Genomic DNA, 14,766 nt, shown 5'->3' with positions numbered 1-14,766 from the left:
CCTGAGGCTTGTATTTTTAAGGGAGATTAGCATCCCTTGGCTGGGGAAGTTATATCTAACGTTACAAGGTAATATTACCTGCACACATGCACAGGTTATGACATCTTTATTACTGATTTTGGCTCTGCTTTTTTTTTTTAAATATATGTAGTTCACTTCAGTTTCTGTCTCCTTATTATCATCATCATCAACACCCATAATGTCTCAGGAAACTGAGGCACATCTTAGCTGACTCAATGTCCCTCGTAAAATTAATCATCAGTTTAATAAAAATACATCATTTCTCACTCACATCTCTCTCCTTTAGAACCAGAAAGACACACCTTCGAAGCTACATTATTATATTACAACATTCAAAATGCCCCCCAATTTAGACTGCACCACTGTTTGGTTCACTCTTTGTTCCTGTCCATTTCAGCTCCCTCTTCCACTGACTGGGTTCAGCTCGAGTCCCTGTGCTTTTTCACCTGCTCTTTCAGGGTTTTTAAGGGACTGAGGTCCAGGCAGTTTCATGCAGATCACAAGTTGTTCCACATTCTGTGTAGAATTGTGTGCAGTCTGATTCACTGTGCACCATGAACACACACTGACCACATCTCTGAGTCTCTTTAATTTGTTAGAACTAAATGACTGATGTGTTTATGAATGTGTTGTCTGTTCTCTAACATGGAAATGCAGGAACACCAGAGTCTTCATCACACACACAGATGTTCACCACACCCTGAAACTAAAAGAAAAACATCTGTATTAATCACCACACACTGGACTGTGGTACTTCATGACCAACAGCATGTAATCATCTCTGCTCCAAGAGAAACATTATTATCTCCTGTTTATAATTTAATTCAACATTTATTCAGTCTTATATAATATCTGTGTTCTAACATTGAGCTCCAACAAACAAGAACTTGCACAAGATCTCACAGGAAAGTGAGCAGACGTTTCCCATCACATCACTGCTCTTATCCAATCACACGTTTTGGAGCTTTTTAAACAGTAACTAACACTGCGGTGGGTTTGCTCTCTTGTTCTACATGTAGATTTAAGTGCAGACTTTAAGAAGAAGCCGAGGTGAATTTTACAGGAATGACAGAAGACATGGTGTGGACGTGGAGAGCAAGAAGGAGTGTCAGAGTGAGTAAAGTGGCTCCTTAAATCACATATTAGTGGCCATGTGGCGTTAAAGATGATCATTTTACTGAGTTTTGAGGAGAGTTGAGAAGTGTGCTGCTGATCAGAAACAGGGAAAAGCCGAGATCATCTTATTCAGACAAAAGCAGCAGGATGAAGTCAGAGACAGCAGGGTGTTACAAGGAGACGAGGTGTTCATTTACAATCACTCTCATGTACTCAGACGGGACATTTTGGAGACTCTGACTGACTCCATCTTTTGCTTTCAGATGAATTTTAAACCAATTTTACTGAACAACAAACAGCATTAAAGACAACTGGGAGGAAAAAGTCAGATTAAATAGAACACAGTGAAAATTTCTAAAACTGGTTTCATTTCATGGCCTGGTCATGTGACATTTACTGAAATTAAAGAAAAATGAGGTTAAATTATTATTCTTTTTTTCTTCAACATTTACCTAAAAAGGTTATTACTTACTAGAGTGTCTGTAGTTTGTAATGTTCATCATCCTGAAGAGCAGAGAGCAGCTCCTCTCCTGAGTCTCTTATTTTATTCCTAATCAGATACAGTTCTCTCAGGTGTGAGGGGTTTGATCTCAGAGCTGAAGTGAGAGCAGCACAGCCTTCATCTGAGACACCACAACGCTCCAACCTGCAGAAACACAATGATGCAGACTTCACTGCCTCAGTTTATGAACATCAAGATTTGCTTTGTGTGTCTTTAAATTAGAGGGGTGTGTGTGTGTGTGTGTGTGAGAGAGAGAGAGAGAGAGATTTGGCTCCCCCCCCCTTTTTTTTTTCTATTTCAGCGTGTGTGTGTGTGTGTGTGTGTGTGTGTGTGTGTGTGTGAGAGAGAGAGATTTGGCTCCCCCCCCCTTTTTTTTTTCTATTTCAGCCCAAAAAGAAGCTAAGCTGTGAGCAGAAGAAGGAAGTGACCACTCACTCGTTACAATCAGAAACAAATTTCAGAAATTAATGCAAATCAAACAACTTTATATTTAGAATTCATTTCCAATATTTACAAATTCAGTAAATATCACATTCCACCACTGCAGGCTCCAATATGTTTAGGTTTGAGATGTCAATCATGTTCTGTCCCAGTTTACTGATTGACAATTGGATATAAGGCTCCGCCCCTTTGAGAGATCAACCAATTATAATAAGTAGCCATGCGTCCAGGCGGAAAAAACGAAAAGCATATTGTCCAATAAACACAGAGATGTTTTTTTCCCCCCTGTGAACACCCACCCACCCACACTCCATTCCCTCCCAGTGAAGCCGTGCGTCTGGGCGTGGCTCAAAATGACACGTTAAAATCCTGTTGTCCAATGAGCTTTCGTCTTTCTGCCCATTAAAACAGCGAGTACACAAACACCTAACAGACACTAATAGATGCAGAGGCTTCAGTGGGGGTCTGTTAGCTCTGTATCAGGGGCTTTTCACACAGGCTGCACTGTTCACCACTAAACAGTTTGAGTTTAATGAAGAAACAGCGCGATATTGCAGTGAGATACTCCATCAATCTGATTCACTAAAATACTGAACGACACCAAGACTGATGAATAAAAGACACTTTGGGAAACATTTCATTGCTGCATTTTAATGAAATGTGAGGGGAAGCCGGGCTTCCAGTGCTCTCTTAAAGCAAATCACCACTGACAGAGATGGACTGGAAGATTATTTACATTTTAAACAACAACCACCACCACCTTATTTGAAAAATTCAAAATCAACAAAAATAATTGCTGCTTTGATTTTCGGATCATTGGAAGTATTTTTTCTTTAATTTCTTAAAAAAACCCAAAGACTCTGACAAATCAGTAGTGTGCAGTGAACAGAAACAATCTTCCTCCTCAGGACATTGATGATGAACCTAAAACCTCTGCTTCAGTCTCACTATTAGAGAATGTGTCTTACTGAGGAGCAGGTCATGTGACTCTCAGAGAGATGATCTTACCTCAGTGTCTCCAGTTTACAGTGAGGATTCTCCAGTACAGCACAGAGACGCTTCACTCCTGAGTCTCCCAGATTATTATTATTATTCAGATTCAGTTCTCTCAGGTGTGAGGGGTTTGATCTCAGAGCTGAACTCAGAGCAGCACAGCCGTCATCTGAGACACCACAATACTGTAACCTGAAGAGACACAATGACACACACTTCAACAGATTTTCATCTTGGTGTAATAGTGGTTGTGAAGATGATGTCTCTCATGTTGGACTGTCTCTATTCCCTTCACCAATCACAAGCTATTATTAATAATGACTCAAACATTACCACTGTTTATTCCTTTATAATAAAACCACTTATTACCATTAAGTTTATTCGAGGTGCAAATGATTCAGCAAAAAGTACAGTGGTGTTTGAAAGTTTGTGAACCTTTAGAATTTTCTAGATTTCTGCATAAATATGACCTAAAACATCAGATTTTCACACAAGTCCTAAAAGTAGATAAAGAGAACCCAGTTAAACAAATGAGACAAAATTATTATACATGGTCATTTATTTATTGAGGAAAATGATCTAATATTACATATCTGTGAGTGGCAAAAGTATGTGAACCTTTGCTTTCAGTACCTTGTGCAGCAATAACTGCAACTAAACGTTTCCAGTAACTGTTGATCAGTCCTGCACACCGGCTTGGAGGAATTTTAGCCTGTTCCTCCGTACAGAACAGCTTTAACTCTGGGATGTTGGTGGGTTTCCTCACATGAACTGCTCGCTTCAGCTCCTTCCACAATATTTTGATTGGATTAAGGTCAGGATTTTGACTTGGTCATTCCAAAACATTAACTTTATTCTTCTTTAACCATTCTTTGGTAGAAGGACTTGTGTGCTTAGGGTCGTTGTCTTGCTGCATGACCCACCTTCTCTTGTTATTCAGTTCATGGACAGATGTCCTGACATTTTCCTTTAGAATTCGCTGGTATAATTCAGAATTCATTGTTCCATCAATGATGGGAAGCCATTCTAGCCCATGTGCAGTAAAACAGGCCCAAACCATGATACTATCACCACCATGTTTCACAGATGGGAGAAGGTTCTTATGCTGGAATGCAGTGTTTTCCTTTCTCCAAACATAACACTTCTCATTTAAACCAAAAAAGGTCTATTTTGGTCTCATCCATCCACAAAACATTTTTCCAATAGCCTTCTGGCTTGTCCACGTGATCTTTAGAAAACTGCAGACGAGCAGAAATGCTCTTTTTGGAGAGCAGTGGCTTTCTCCTTCCAACCTTGCCATGCACACCATTGTTGTTCAGTGTTCTCCTGATGATGGACTCATGAACATTAACATTAGCCAATGTGAGAGAGGCCTTCAGTTGCTTCAAAGTTACCCTGGGGTCCTTTGTGACCTCGCCGACCATTACACACCTTGCTCTTGGAGTGATATTTGTTGGTCGACCACTTCTGGGGAGGGTAACCATGGTCTTGAATTTCCTCCATTTGTACACAATCTGTCTGACTGTAGATTGGTGGAGTCCAAACTCTTCAAAGATGGTTTTGTAACCTTTTCCAGCCTGATGAGCATCACCAACACTTTTTCTGAGGTCCTCAGAAATCTCTTTTGTTCGTGCCATGATACACTTCCACAACCATGTGTTGTGAAGATCAGACTTTGGTAGATCCCTGTTCTTTAAATAAAACAGGGTGCCCACTCACACCTGATTGTCATCCCATTGATTGAAAACACCTGACTCTAATTTCACCTTCAAATTAACTGCTAATCCTAGAGGCTCACATATTTTTGCAACTCACAGATATGTAATATTGGATCATTTTTCCTCAATAAATAAATAATCAAGTATAATATTTTTGTCTCATTTGTTATTGGGTTCTCTATCTACTTTTAGGACTTGTGTGAAAATCTGATGTTTTAGGTCATATTTATGCAGAAATATAGAAAATTCTAAAGGGTTCACAAACTTTCAAGCACCACTGTAAATAATTTAAAGGTCTAAGTGAAGAGTCAGGTTTTGTAGAATTAATCTCTGCTTGATGGTATTTTTAATGATCACATATTTAATTGTAAAGACATTTTAATGATTTCTTGAAAGTAAAATCGATTCTGAAATCAACACTTCATGACTAATATATTTGTTCTGCAGGTTTTACTTTTACAGAAAACTTTAATTGATGAACACTGTATACAACTATTAACTGCTGCTTTAGTGAGTTACTGTGACTCCCAGAGAGATGATCTTACCCCAGTTTCTCCAGTTTACAGTGAGGATTCTCCAGTACAGCACAGAGACACTTCACTCCTGACTCTCTGAGATTATTATTGGTCAGATCCAGTTCTCTCAGGTGTGAGGGATTTGATCTTAGAGCTGAACTCAGAGCAGCACAGCCTTCATCTGACACACCACAATACTGCAACCTGCAGAGACACAATGACGCACACTTCACTGCCTCAGTTTATGAACATCAAGATTTGCTTTGTGTGTGTCCCCATGTCCATGGATTTGGCATTCCTTTCACCATTTCATATCAAGGAAGTTGCTAAACTGTGACCAGAGGAAGGAAGTTACAGCTCATGAGTTGCGATCAAACAAATTTCAGAAATTAATACAGTTTCAAGTTTCAAAAAGTGTTTTATTGTCATATACAGAGTAGGAACATGCCCTCTTGCACAATGAAATTCTTAGTTTGTCTTCCACCATGAATGGCAATTACAACAGTAAATAGGTGGAAGAAATAATACAAAGTAAAGGCAATATAGTGCAAAATAAAGCAAAAAAGTACAAAAGAAAAGGTAAATGTAGTGCAAAATAAGCAGTATAATACAAAAAAATAACGCAATGATCAAATGTAGCAGTGAAACAGGTAGTAATGTGCAAACAAATGTAAACAGTCAAGGACAGTTTACAGGGAGGTAGTCCATGGTTATAGATGCCCGTCAGCTGTTCAGGAGTCTGATGGCGGTGGGAAAGAAAGCATTCTTTAGTCTGGCAGTCCTGCATTTCACACTTCTGTACCTCTGGCCTGAGGGTAGGAGTGTGAGCATTCCATGCTGGGGGTGGGTGGGGTCTTTGAGGATGGAGGCAGCTCTCCTGTGGACTCTGTGGTGGTAGATGCTCTGCAGAGAGGGCAGTGGAGTTTTGGTGGTCCTCTCAGTCTTCACCACCCTCTGCAGGCATTTGCAGTCCATAGCTGTAGTGCTTCTGTACCACACAGTGATGCAGTTGGTCAGGATGCTCTCAATCACACAGCTGTAGGAGTTGCTGAGGATCTTGGGCAACATACCAAACTTCCCTCAGAAAGTACAGTTGCTGTTGAGCCTTCCTAACCAGCTGTGTGGTGTTAGGTGTCCATGTGAGGTCCTCACTGATGTGAACACCCAGGTATTTGAAGCTGCTCACCCTCTCCACCTCAAGCTCCTGGATGAACAGTGGCCGATGAAGTCTCCTCTCCTTCCTCATGTCCACAATCATCTTCATCTTGTCCATGTTGAGGGTGAAGTTGTTGTCCTCACACCATGACACCAGATTGGCCACCTCCCTCCTGTAGGCTGTTTTGTCTCCGCCAGAGATGTGTCTTATCACTGCGGTGTTGTCTGCAAACTTCAGGATGATGTCCTTGAGGGAGGCGACACAGTTGTGGGTGAACAGGGTGTAGAGGATGGGGCTGAGGACACATCCCTCTGGGGTGCCAATGTTTGTGATAATGCTGGTTGAAGACCTATTACCAATCCTGAGTCTGGGGCCTGCCAGTCAGGAGGTCGAGGAGTCAGTCACAGAGGGTGGTGTGCAAACCAAGTGTGGACGGTTTATGGGCGAGTTTGTGGGGGATGACCATGTTGAAGGCACAGCTGTAGTCAACAAAGAGTATTCTGATGTAGGAGTTTTTGTTTTCCAGGTGGTAGAGGGTATAATGGAGGGCAGCAGCGATGGCATCTGAAGTGGACCTGTAGGCATACTGCAGGGGGTCCGGTATACTGCTCTGAATGTGGGCCAGTACCATTCTCTCAAAGCAATTTGAGATGATTGGAGTGAGTGCTATCAGCCTGTAATCATTCAGGCAGGTGGGTGGGTTCTTCTTGGGAATAGGGACGATGGTTGTGGTCTTGAAGCAGGAGGGAATGGTGCTCTGGCTGAGGGAAAGGTTGAAGATAGTGATGAAAACATCAGCCAGCTCATTGGCACATACTCTGAGGGCCCACCCAGGGATGTTGTCTGGTCCTGCTGCCTTCCTGGGTTGATCTTCCTCAGACCTTTGTGTACCTGGCCTGATGAGATTGTTGGTGGGGGTAGAGGGGGATTGGGTGGTCCAGGTGTGCGTGCACGCGCACGCCTCCTCTCTGTGCTGTAGCTGGAGGTCTCAAAGCGGGTGTAGAAAGTGTTGAGGTCATCCGGCAGGCTGTCTGTGGAGCTGATGGTGCTGGTGGTGGTCCTGTAGTCTGTGATGTGCTGCAGGCCTTGCCACATCCACCCGGGGTTAGCAGTAGAATAGAAGCCGTCCAGCTTCTCTTTTTACTGCCTCTTGGCCACTGTAATGGCATTCCTCAGTCCATACTTCACTGCTTTGCACTCCATTTCATTGCCTGATCTAAATGCAAGATAGCGAGCATGCAGCATGCATCATACCTGACTGTTTACCCAGGGCTTGTAGTTGGGGAACTACCTGATCTGTATGGTGGGCACAATGTTGCAGACACATGCTGATGTACCCAGTCACATACTCAGCATAGTCCTGTATACTGACAGAAGAGTCCTCCAAAGTGGCTGCAGTTTTAAAACACATCCCAGTCTGTCCGAGCAAAACAGTCCTGAAGGGTGCTCTCAGTCTCTGGGTTCCAGAGTTTGACTTGTTTGGTGACAGGATTTGTTTGTTTTAGTCTTTGTCTGTAGGCCGGGTACAGGAACAAAGAGATGTGGTCCGAGTGTCCGAAGTGGAGGTGGGGTACAGCCCTGTACACACCGCGTATGTTGCTGTAAACATGGTCCAGTATGTTCTTATCATGGGTGGGGATGTCCACATGTTGATAATATTTAGGGAATACAGTCTGTAAATTGCACTGATTGAAGTTGCCAGCGATGATAAAAACAGCGTCGGGATGAGCCGTCTCTAACATGCTGATGTCATCCAAGTGTTGCCGTGGAGTTAGCTCGCAGGGGGATGTAAACAGCGGCCAAAAACACAGTAGTGATTTCCCTTGGTAGATAATAGGGGCAGCATTTCAGCAATAACAGCTCCAAATCTTGCGAACAGTGCTTATAAACAGTCTGTTATATCTCCACACCAAGAGTTGTCAATAAACACACACACACACCTCCCCCTTTAGCCTTACTGGAGGCTGCGGTCCGGTCTCCTCTGTGTACAGAGTCTGTAGCTGAATGGCGTATTCTGGGATTTTGTCTGAACTTTAGATTTACAATTTATCTGAAATATTGCCAAATTATTCCACTACTGTAGGCTCCAATATGTTTAGGTTTGAGATGTCAATCATGTTCTTTCCTGATTTATTGATTGGCAGTTTGTTATAAGGCTCCGCCCCTTCGACAGAGTGACCGGTTGTAATAAGGAGAAGCCGTGCATCCAGAAAAACACACAAAAAAAAATTTGGACAAATGCATTGTCCAATAAACACCAATATGTTCTTTTCCCTGTGAAAACACACTCGCCCACACTCCATTCCCTCCCAGTGAAGCGGTGCGTCTGGGCGGGGCTCAACATGACGAGATAGACACTTTGGTGAAATAAACAGTGTGAGTTTAATGAATGAACAGTGCGATATTGCAGTGAGATACTCCATCAACCTGATTCACTACAATATTGAACGACACCAAGACTGATTAATAAAATAGAGACTTTGCGAAATGTTTCATTGCTGCATTTTAATGAACTGTGAGGGGAAGCTGGGCTTCCAGTGTCGTCTTAAAGCAAATCACCACTGACAGAGATGGACTGGAACATTATTTACTATCTTAACATTCATCATCATCATCTCCAACTTCGGACTGATATTCTAATGTAGCTTACATTACGTAGTTACAGTATATCGGTACATGATATATTTTTACAAATTATTGCTAAGGCATACAGTAGGCCGTCCCACTATCATGATATTTATGTTGCCATAGTCCAGACAATCCACACAAGTATGAAAAGATATTTCGGTTGCCATGCTTCCTATAGTGGCATTCAAGAACACGGAACATTCATAAACACAAAATGTTTGTCCTTGATAGAAAAGCTTGATGTATATATGCAAATATAACCTACACTGGGGAAATACAGATTATATTATAGTATGGAGATGGATGGCCCTGAAATGACCATGAGCTGAAAAGTAAAGATAGTAGTTAGATTGATAATATCAGGAATAGAGCAGATGTTTTTCTACTTCAAGGTGCAACAACATGGGCAACTTTCTGTCCCTAAATATAAGGCGCACATTCTGTGTGTCTGTGCTCGTCCATGTGAATGTAGGAAACGTGCATGCAGCCAAGCGCGCGAAATTGGAGAAGGAAGGTACAATGACGCCATGCAGTTCACGCAGTCAAGTGATTGACCGCTTTGCCACAATGAAAAATAGGTGGTACAGTTTAATAATAAAATAATAAGCATTTAGATAAGATAGACTTAGGCTCTCAATCAGGGGGATACTTTGTTTACTTTCAGATCATATCAGGTATACGACTGGGAAAGTCATAAAGTGACTTTTTTGTGTAATGTTCCCTCCTGTAGTACCGTACTTGATTATTTTTAGTGTGGAACATGGAAGAGGAACACAAAACTTCACTGGCTGGAGTCAGAGCTTGCTATGATCTGCATTCAGATATGCTTTACTTTGTAAAACCTGCTGAGGTTCATGTTTATTTAAATAAATATTCTCATACATTCATGAAGGTACCTTTGCATTTTTACCTTTACCAGTCCATTTTTGTCAAAAAAAACAAAACCTCCTGATATGGGTGGTGGGCCTGTGCTCCAGTAGAGCTTTGTCTAGCAATACCTCGTCACTGCTGCTTTTAAACCCTGCAGCTCACACAGAGGGCAGTTAGTTTGTGTCTCAGGTGCAGTTTGTGTGATTAGTTACAGTGTTGTAGTAAATTTCACAGTGAGTTCAGACACATTGCAGTCGGATCCAGTCCTGTTTTGTGCTGCAGCTTCTCACATACGTCCATCTGACCCAAAGACTCTGTGACAGATCATCAGTGTGCAGTGAAAAGAAACAATCTTCCTCCTCAGGACACTGATGATGAACCTAAAACCTCTGCTTCAGTCTCACTATTAGAGAATGTGTCTTACTGAGGAGCAGGTCATGTGACTCTCAGAGAGATGATCTTACCCCAGTGTCTCCAGTTTACAGTGAGGATTCTCCAGTACAGCACAGAGACGCTTCACTCCTGAGTCTCCCAGATTATTATTATTATTCAGATCCAGTTCTCTCAGGTGTGAGGGGTTTGATCTCAGAGCTGAACTCAGAGCAGCACAGCCTTCATCTGAGACACCACAACCACACAACCTGCAGAGACACAATGACACACTTCATCAACAGATTTTCATCTTGGTTTAATTCTTACTTTAAAGATGAGGAGTGTAAAATTAATTTTATTGTTCAGAATGTCATGAGGATTTAATATCACCTGTTTATTCTCATTAACAGTGTAATTAATAATGATAATACTGAGTGTTATATTGAGTTTCTCTTCTCTGTTGTGTGTGATATTAAACCATCAGCAGCTGAAGCTGAACAGAGAACAGCAGAGAGACCATGAACTTTAATCAGAGAGAGAGAGAGAGAGAGAGAGAGAGAGAGACTGAATCTCAGATGGTTCTCTACTAGACTTATAGTGCACTACACAGGGGCAATAAACTTGTTTCTCCAGAGTCTACAGAGTGCATTTATAGAACACTATAGATTTATATTATTGTAGAATCAGAGAAGTAAACAATGATTATTCCATATAAATCCTACAAACATTCAGCCACTCGTTCTTGAGACAGCGTGCGAACAAGAGTTTCAGAAAAAATGGACAGAAAACATATTGGTTTCACCTCTCAGTGTCGGAGGCATAAAAATGTCAGTGCAATTTATGACGATGTCCGTTTGTCTAATTACTTTTCATCCCCCCAAAAAGAGGGACCACATATAAACACTGCTGTAATTTCAACACCAGTCACCCAATCTGGATGCAAGTTTCCTCAAAATAAAGCTGAAGGTCTGCACTTCAGTGTTGTAGTCAAGTCACTAAACCTCAAGTCCAGTCTCAAGTTCCCAGTGTTCAAGTCAGAGTCAAATCCAAGTCATCAAAAAAAAAATCGAGTCGAGTCCACAATTGACCCGAGTCGAGTCCAAGTCAAGTCCCACACTGCAACCGCACCAAGACGGTGACCGTTTTAGTGCCATTAACGTTAGTTTGTTCCTGAACATGGGGTATGAACAGGTGAATGTGCTTCTCTTTATCAGGGAGTGTGAAGTATTCTGTCAGAGATGATTGGGAGACGGAGGTAAGTGCAGAAGGTGTGTTTATTAATACAAGTGAAGATGGTAAACAATCCAGGGGTGGGTTTCCCAAAGGCCTCTGAAGGCCAAGAGTGTCTTTAATATATTTAACATATATTAATATATTTAATATAATTAACATAGAGTTAATTATGACAAACATATGAAAAACTTTATGAATATATTTCAATACGGTCTGGAATCACATATGGATATGGGAATGTCATATTGATTTCACATTTTCACCAAATTTAACTCCATAAGGCCAGTGATTAGTGTCATAACTAAGACAATTTTCTGCACCTCTAGTAGTGTGTGCGTGTGTGTGAGAGACAGAGAGAGAGAGCATGCACGAGAGAGGTTTTGATCTGTGTACTGTATGTAAAGCCCGGCGCACATGGGCGACTTCTCGTCGCAAGCGTATTGATATTTTTGGACACAAGTTTCCCCTCTCGTGTGCGTGTCATCTGTGACCAGTGAGCGATTTGGGGAGGGGGATGCAAGTCATGTGAAAATCACGTGACTACTTCGCAGGCGGGGATTGGCTTAGACTTTGGAGGCGATTGCTTCATTACTGCAAAGACACACATGCGGCGATATCTCTGCGGCAAGTCAGCAACTGCAGATTATTTGTCGCAGAATATCAAGTATGTTTGATACCTGCAATCTGTTGAAGGCAACCAAAAAAAAAAAAAACAACCAAACAAAAAAAAAAAACAATCGCAAATATCCGCACATGAAGCAATTTTTTGCTTGCGTCATAAAGTTGCATTACCAAGCGATGGGAAAAATTTAACGAGATAGAACTCGACGATGGGGATGCCTCCGCCTGGTAGACTACACGCCTTATTAAGCTGTGATTTGGGGATGGACATTTGACCTCATAGTAATCTTGACCTGTGACCTTTTGATCTCAAAAGCTAATCAGTTCATGTTTGTCCCAAAGTGCACAAATGCTGAAAGTTTGGTGAAATTCCTTTCATTAGCCTTTGAGATATCGTGTTCACAAGGTTTCGGGACGGATGCACGCATGGACAGACAACCCGAAAACATAATGCCTCCTGCACCTTAAGGTGGCGGAGGCATAAAAATCACTTGTATGCACCAGGCTTAAGGAGGTTTTTTTTTTTTATTATACATGGTCAATTCAACCTCCTTAGGTAGGCTACACACAGATTAAAACCTCTCTCTCTCTCTCTGCGCACATATAAGGGAGAACATTGCCAACTTGGCATTGTGGATAACAACTGAAATAATCCTGAGTGCATGTCTGAGTAATAGTGAAATGAGCGGGCACGGGGAACACATTTACTTAGTTATTTACTTTATTATTTGTTCATTCTTTAGTGTGAGCGTTTATTAATTTATTTAAAAAAATGCTTGGAATAAAAAAAAAAAAAAACGTTGCCCAAAGATGAAAAATAGTTTTAATGATTAATTACCACGTTATATATGGAATGCTCAATGACAATACAATATTTTAACATATTTTAAACACTTGTCACGGTCACTGGTCATTGTTTTTTGGTAAAAAGACGAACGCCATGTGACCTCCTGGACTGGATTTAGCAACTACTCATGCCTGTATCGGGGACGCGCATTGCAAAGAAGCTCTTCGTAATGTTTCTATTTAGACTCCTTCTGACGAGTGAGTTCAGGAAAACCACGTACAGAGACAACGCCTGCTAATGAAAGTCTCTCAACTCTCTCTTTAGCTCTAAAGGGTAACATTATTGGGAAACCGACCCCAGAACAGCAGCCAAAATCGTAAAACAGTGAAACAGGCGATAGATCGAGTGAGACACAAACAGGCTATCGGAGACTCAGCAGAATCAAAGACGAGAAACAGGAAATCAGGGATCAGGAAACCAAACAAGGAAATAAGGCTCAGTAATGTGTCAGCAACGCAACTCAATACTTCAAAGTAAATGCATTTTCACAGTTTTTATTTAGGTGCGCTGATTGCGCCTTAATCCTGTGCCGGTGTGAGTCGTTTGTGGCCCCTGCGCTGTCCAGAGCGCACCAGAGATGCATGCGCCAAGGCGCGCAGGTGTGACACTCTTGCCCAAAATTTGTACAAAAATTAATGTAGATATAAATATCTTATGGTAAATTATTATGGCAAGTTACAAAAAATTAAGAAAAAATCTGAGTCCTCGTCTCCATTTTCCGAGTCCTAATGCAGTTAACGCACAAGTCCGAGTCTAAGTCCAAGTCATCAGTGCTCGAGTCCAAGTTGAGTCACGCATCCTCAAAATAGGGCACGACTCAGACTTGAGTCCGAGTCCTGGACTTCAATACTACAAGCCTGCCTTGAGCTCATCTTCATTATTTAATTTCATCAACAATATACGGAGGAAAACAAAACAAAACAAAACAAACCCCACAATAATTATTTATATCCACGTCAGGGCTGGATTTAGAGGGGTCCTGGGTTGGGATATGCCCCGCCCCAAAACTGTCCCTGGACTGCATCAAGACGTTTTTTAGGACCACATTCTTGAGTGAATTAATTGTGTCGCATCAAAGTTAAAGACTGAAGGACAAAATACAGCTCACTGCCTTGTTTCATTCAGCCCGTGTGAGAGATGATCTTACCCCAGTATCTCCAGTTTACAGTGAGGATTCTCCAGTACAGCACAGAGATGCTTTACTCCCGAGTCTCCCAGGTTATTATTAGTCAGATCCAGGTCTCTCAGGTGTGAGGGGTTTGATCTCAGAGCTGAACTCAGAGCAGCACAGCCTTCATCTGAGACACCACAACTACACAACCTGCAGAGACACAATGACACACACTTCATCAACAGATTTCCATCTTGGTGTAATAGTGGTTGTGAAGATGATGTCTCTCATGTTGGACTGTCTCTATTCTCTTCACCAATTGTGTGATTGATTGCAGTGTGTTTAGCAGTTGGAGGGGGCGCTGCACAGTGGCGACCTGCAGCACAGTTTGTCGGCGTGTTTGATGTTCAATGTTGTTTGTTTTGTCCTACGTGACTTATTTTGAAAATAACGTAGATAAGTTCGACCACAGTCATTGCAGGCCATCATGAGCCGTATATGGACATTAGTTTTATTATTATTTTTGTTAGCAGTTACCGCGGTGGTGTTCTCAGCATGCAAACCAGCTGGCGAATCTGGGGCACATATACGCTACAAAAAGGATTTTCTTTTGCAACTCCGT

The 14,766-nt window shown here is 41.7% G+C and overlaps 1 protein-coding gene across 1 annotated transcript in view; it reads right to left on the bottom strand.

Moving 5' to 3' along the window:
• Nucleotides 1–246: 246 nt before the first annotated feature.
• The window catches only part of LOC132870649 (NACHT, LRR and PYD domains-containing protein 3-like), an 85,279-nt gene continuing 70,759 nt past the window's right edge, over nt 247–14,766 (bottom strand). The window contains exons 13-17 of the mRNA XM_060904399.1: nt 14,181–14,354; nt 5,337–5,510; nt 3,089–3,265; nt 1,610–1,783; nt 247–727 (exon numbers count right to left, since the gene is read on the bottom strand). Coding sequence (XP_060760382.1) covers nt 712–727; nt 1,610–1,783; nt 3,089–3,265; nt 5,337–5,510; nt 14,181–14,354 — 715 coding nt within the window. The 3' untranslated portion in view covers nt 247–711. The remainder of the gene's footprint in view (nt 728–1,609; nt 1,784–3,088; nt 3,266–5,336; nt 5,511–14,180; nt 14,355–14,766) is intronic.

The sequence above is a fragment of the Neoarius graeffei genome, chromosome 22, assembly GCF_027579695.1.
Source record: "Neoarius graeffei isolate fNeoGra1 chromosome 22, fNeoGra1.pri, whole genome shotgun sequence".
Lineage (NCBI taxonomy): Eukaryota > Metazoa > Chordata > Actinopteri > Siluriformes > Ariidae > Neoarius > Neoarius graeffei.
This window is presented reverse-complemented; position numbering and strand designations above follow the sequence as displayed.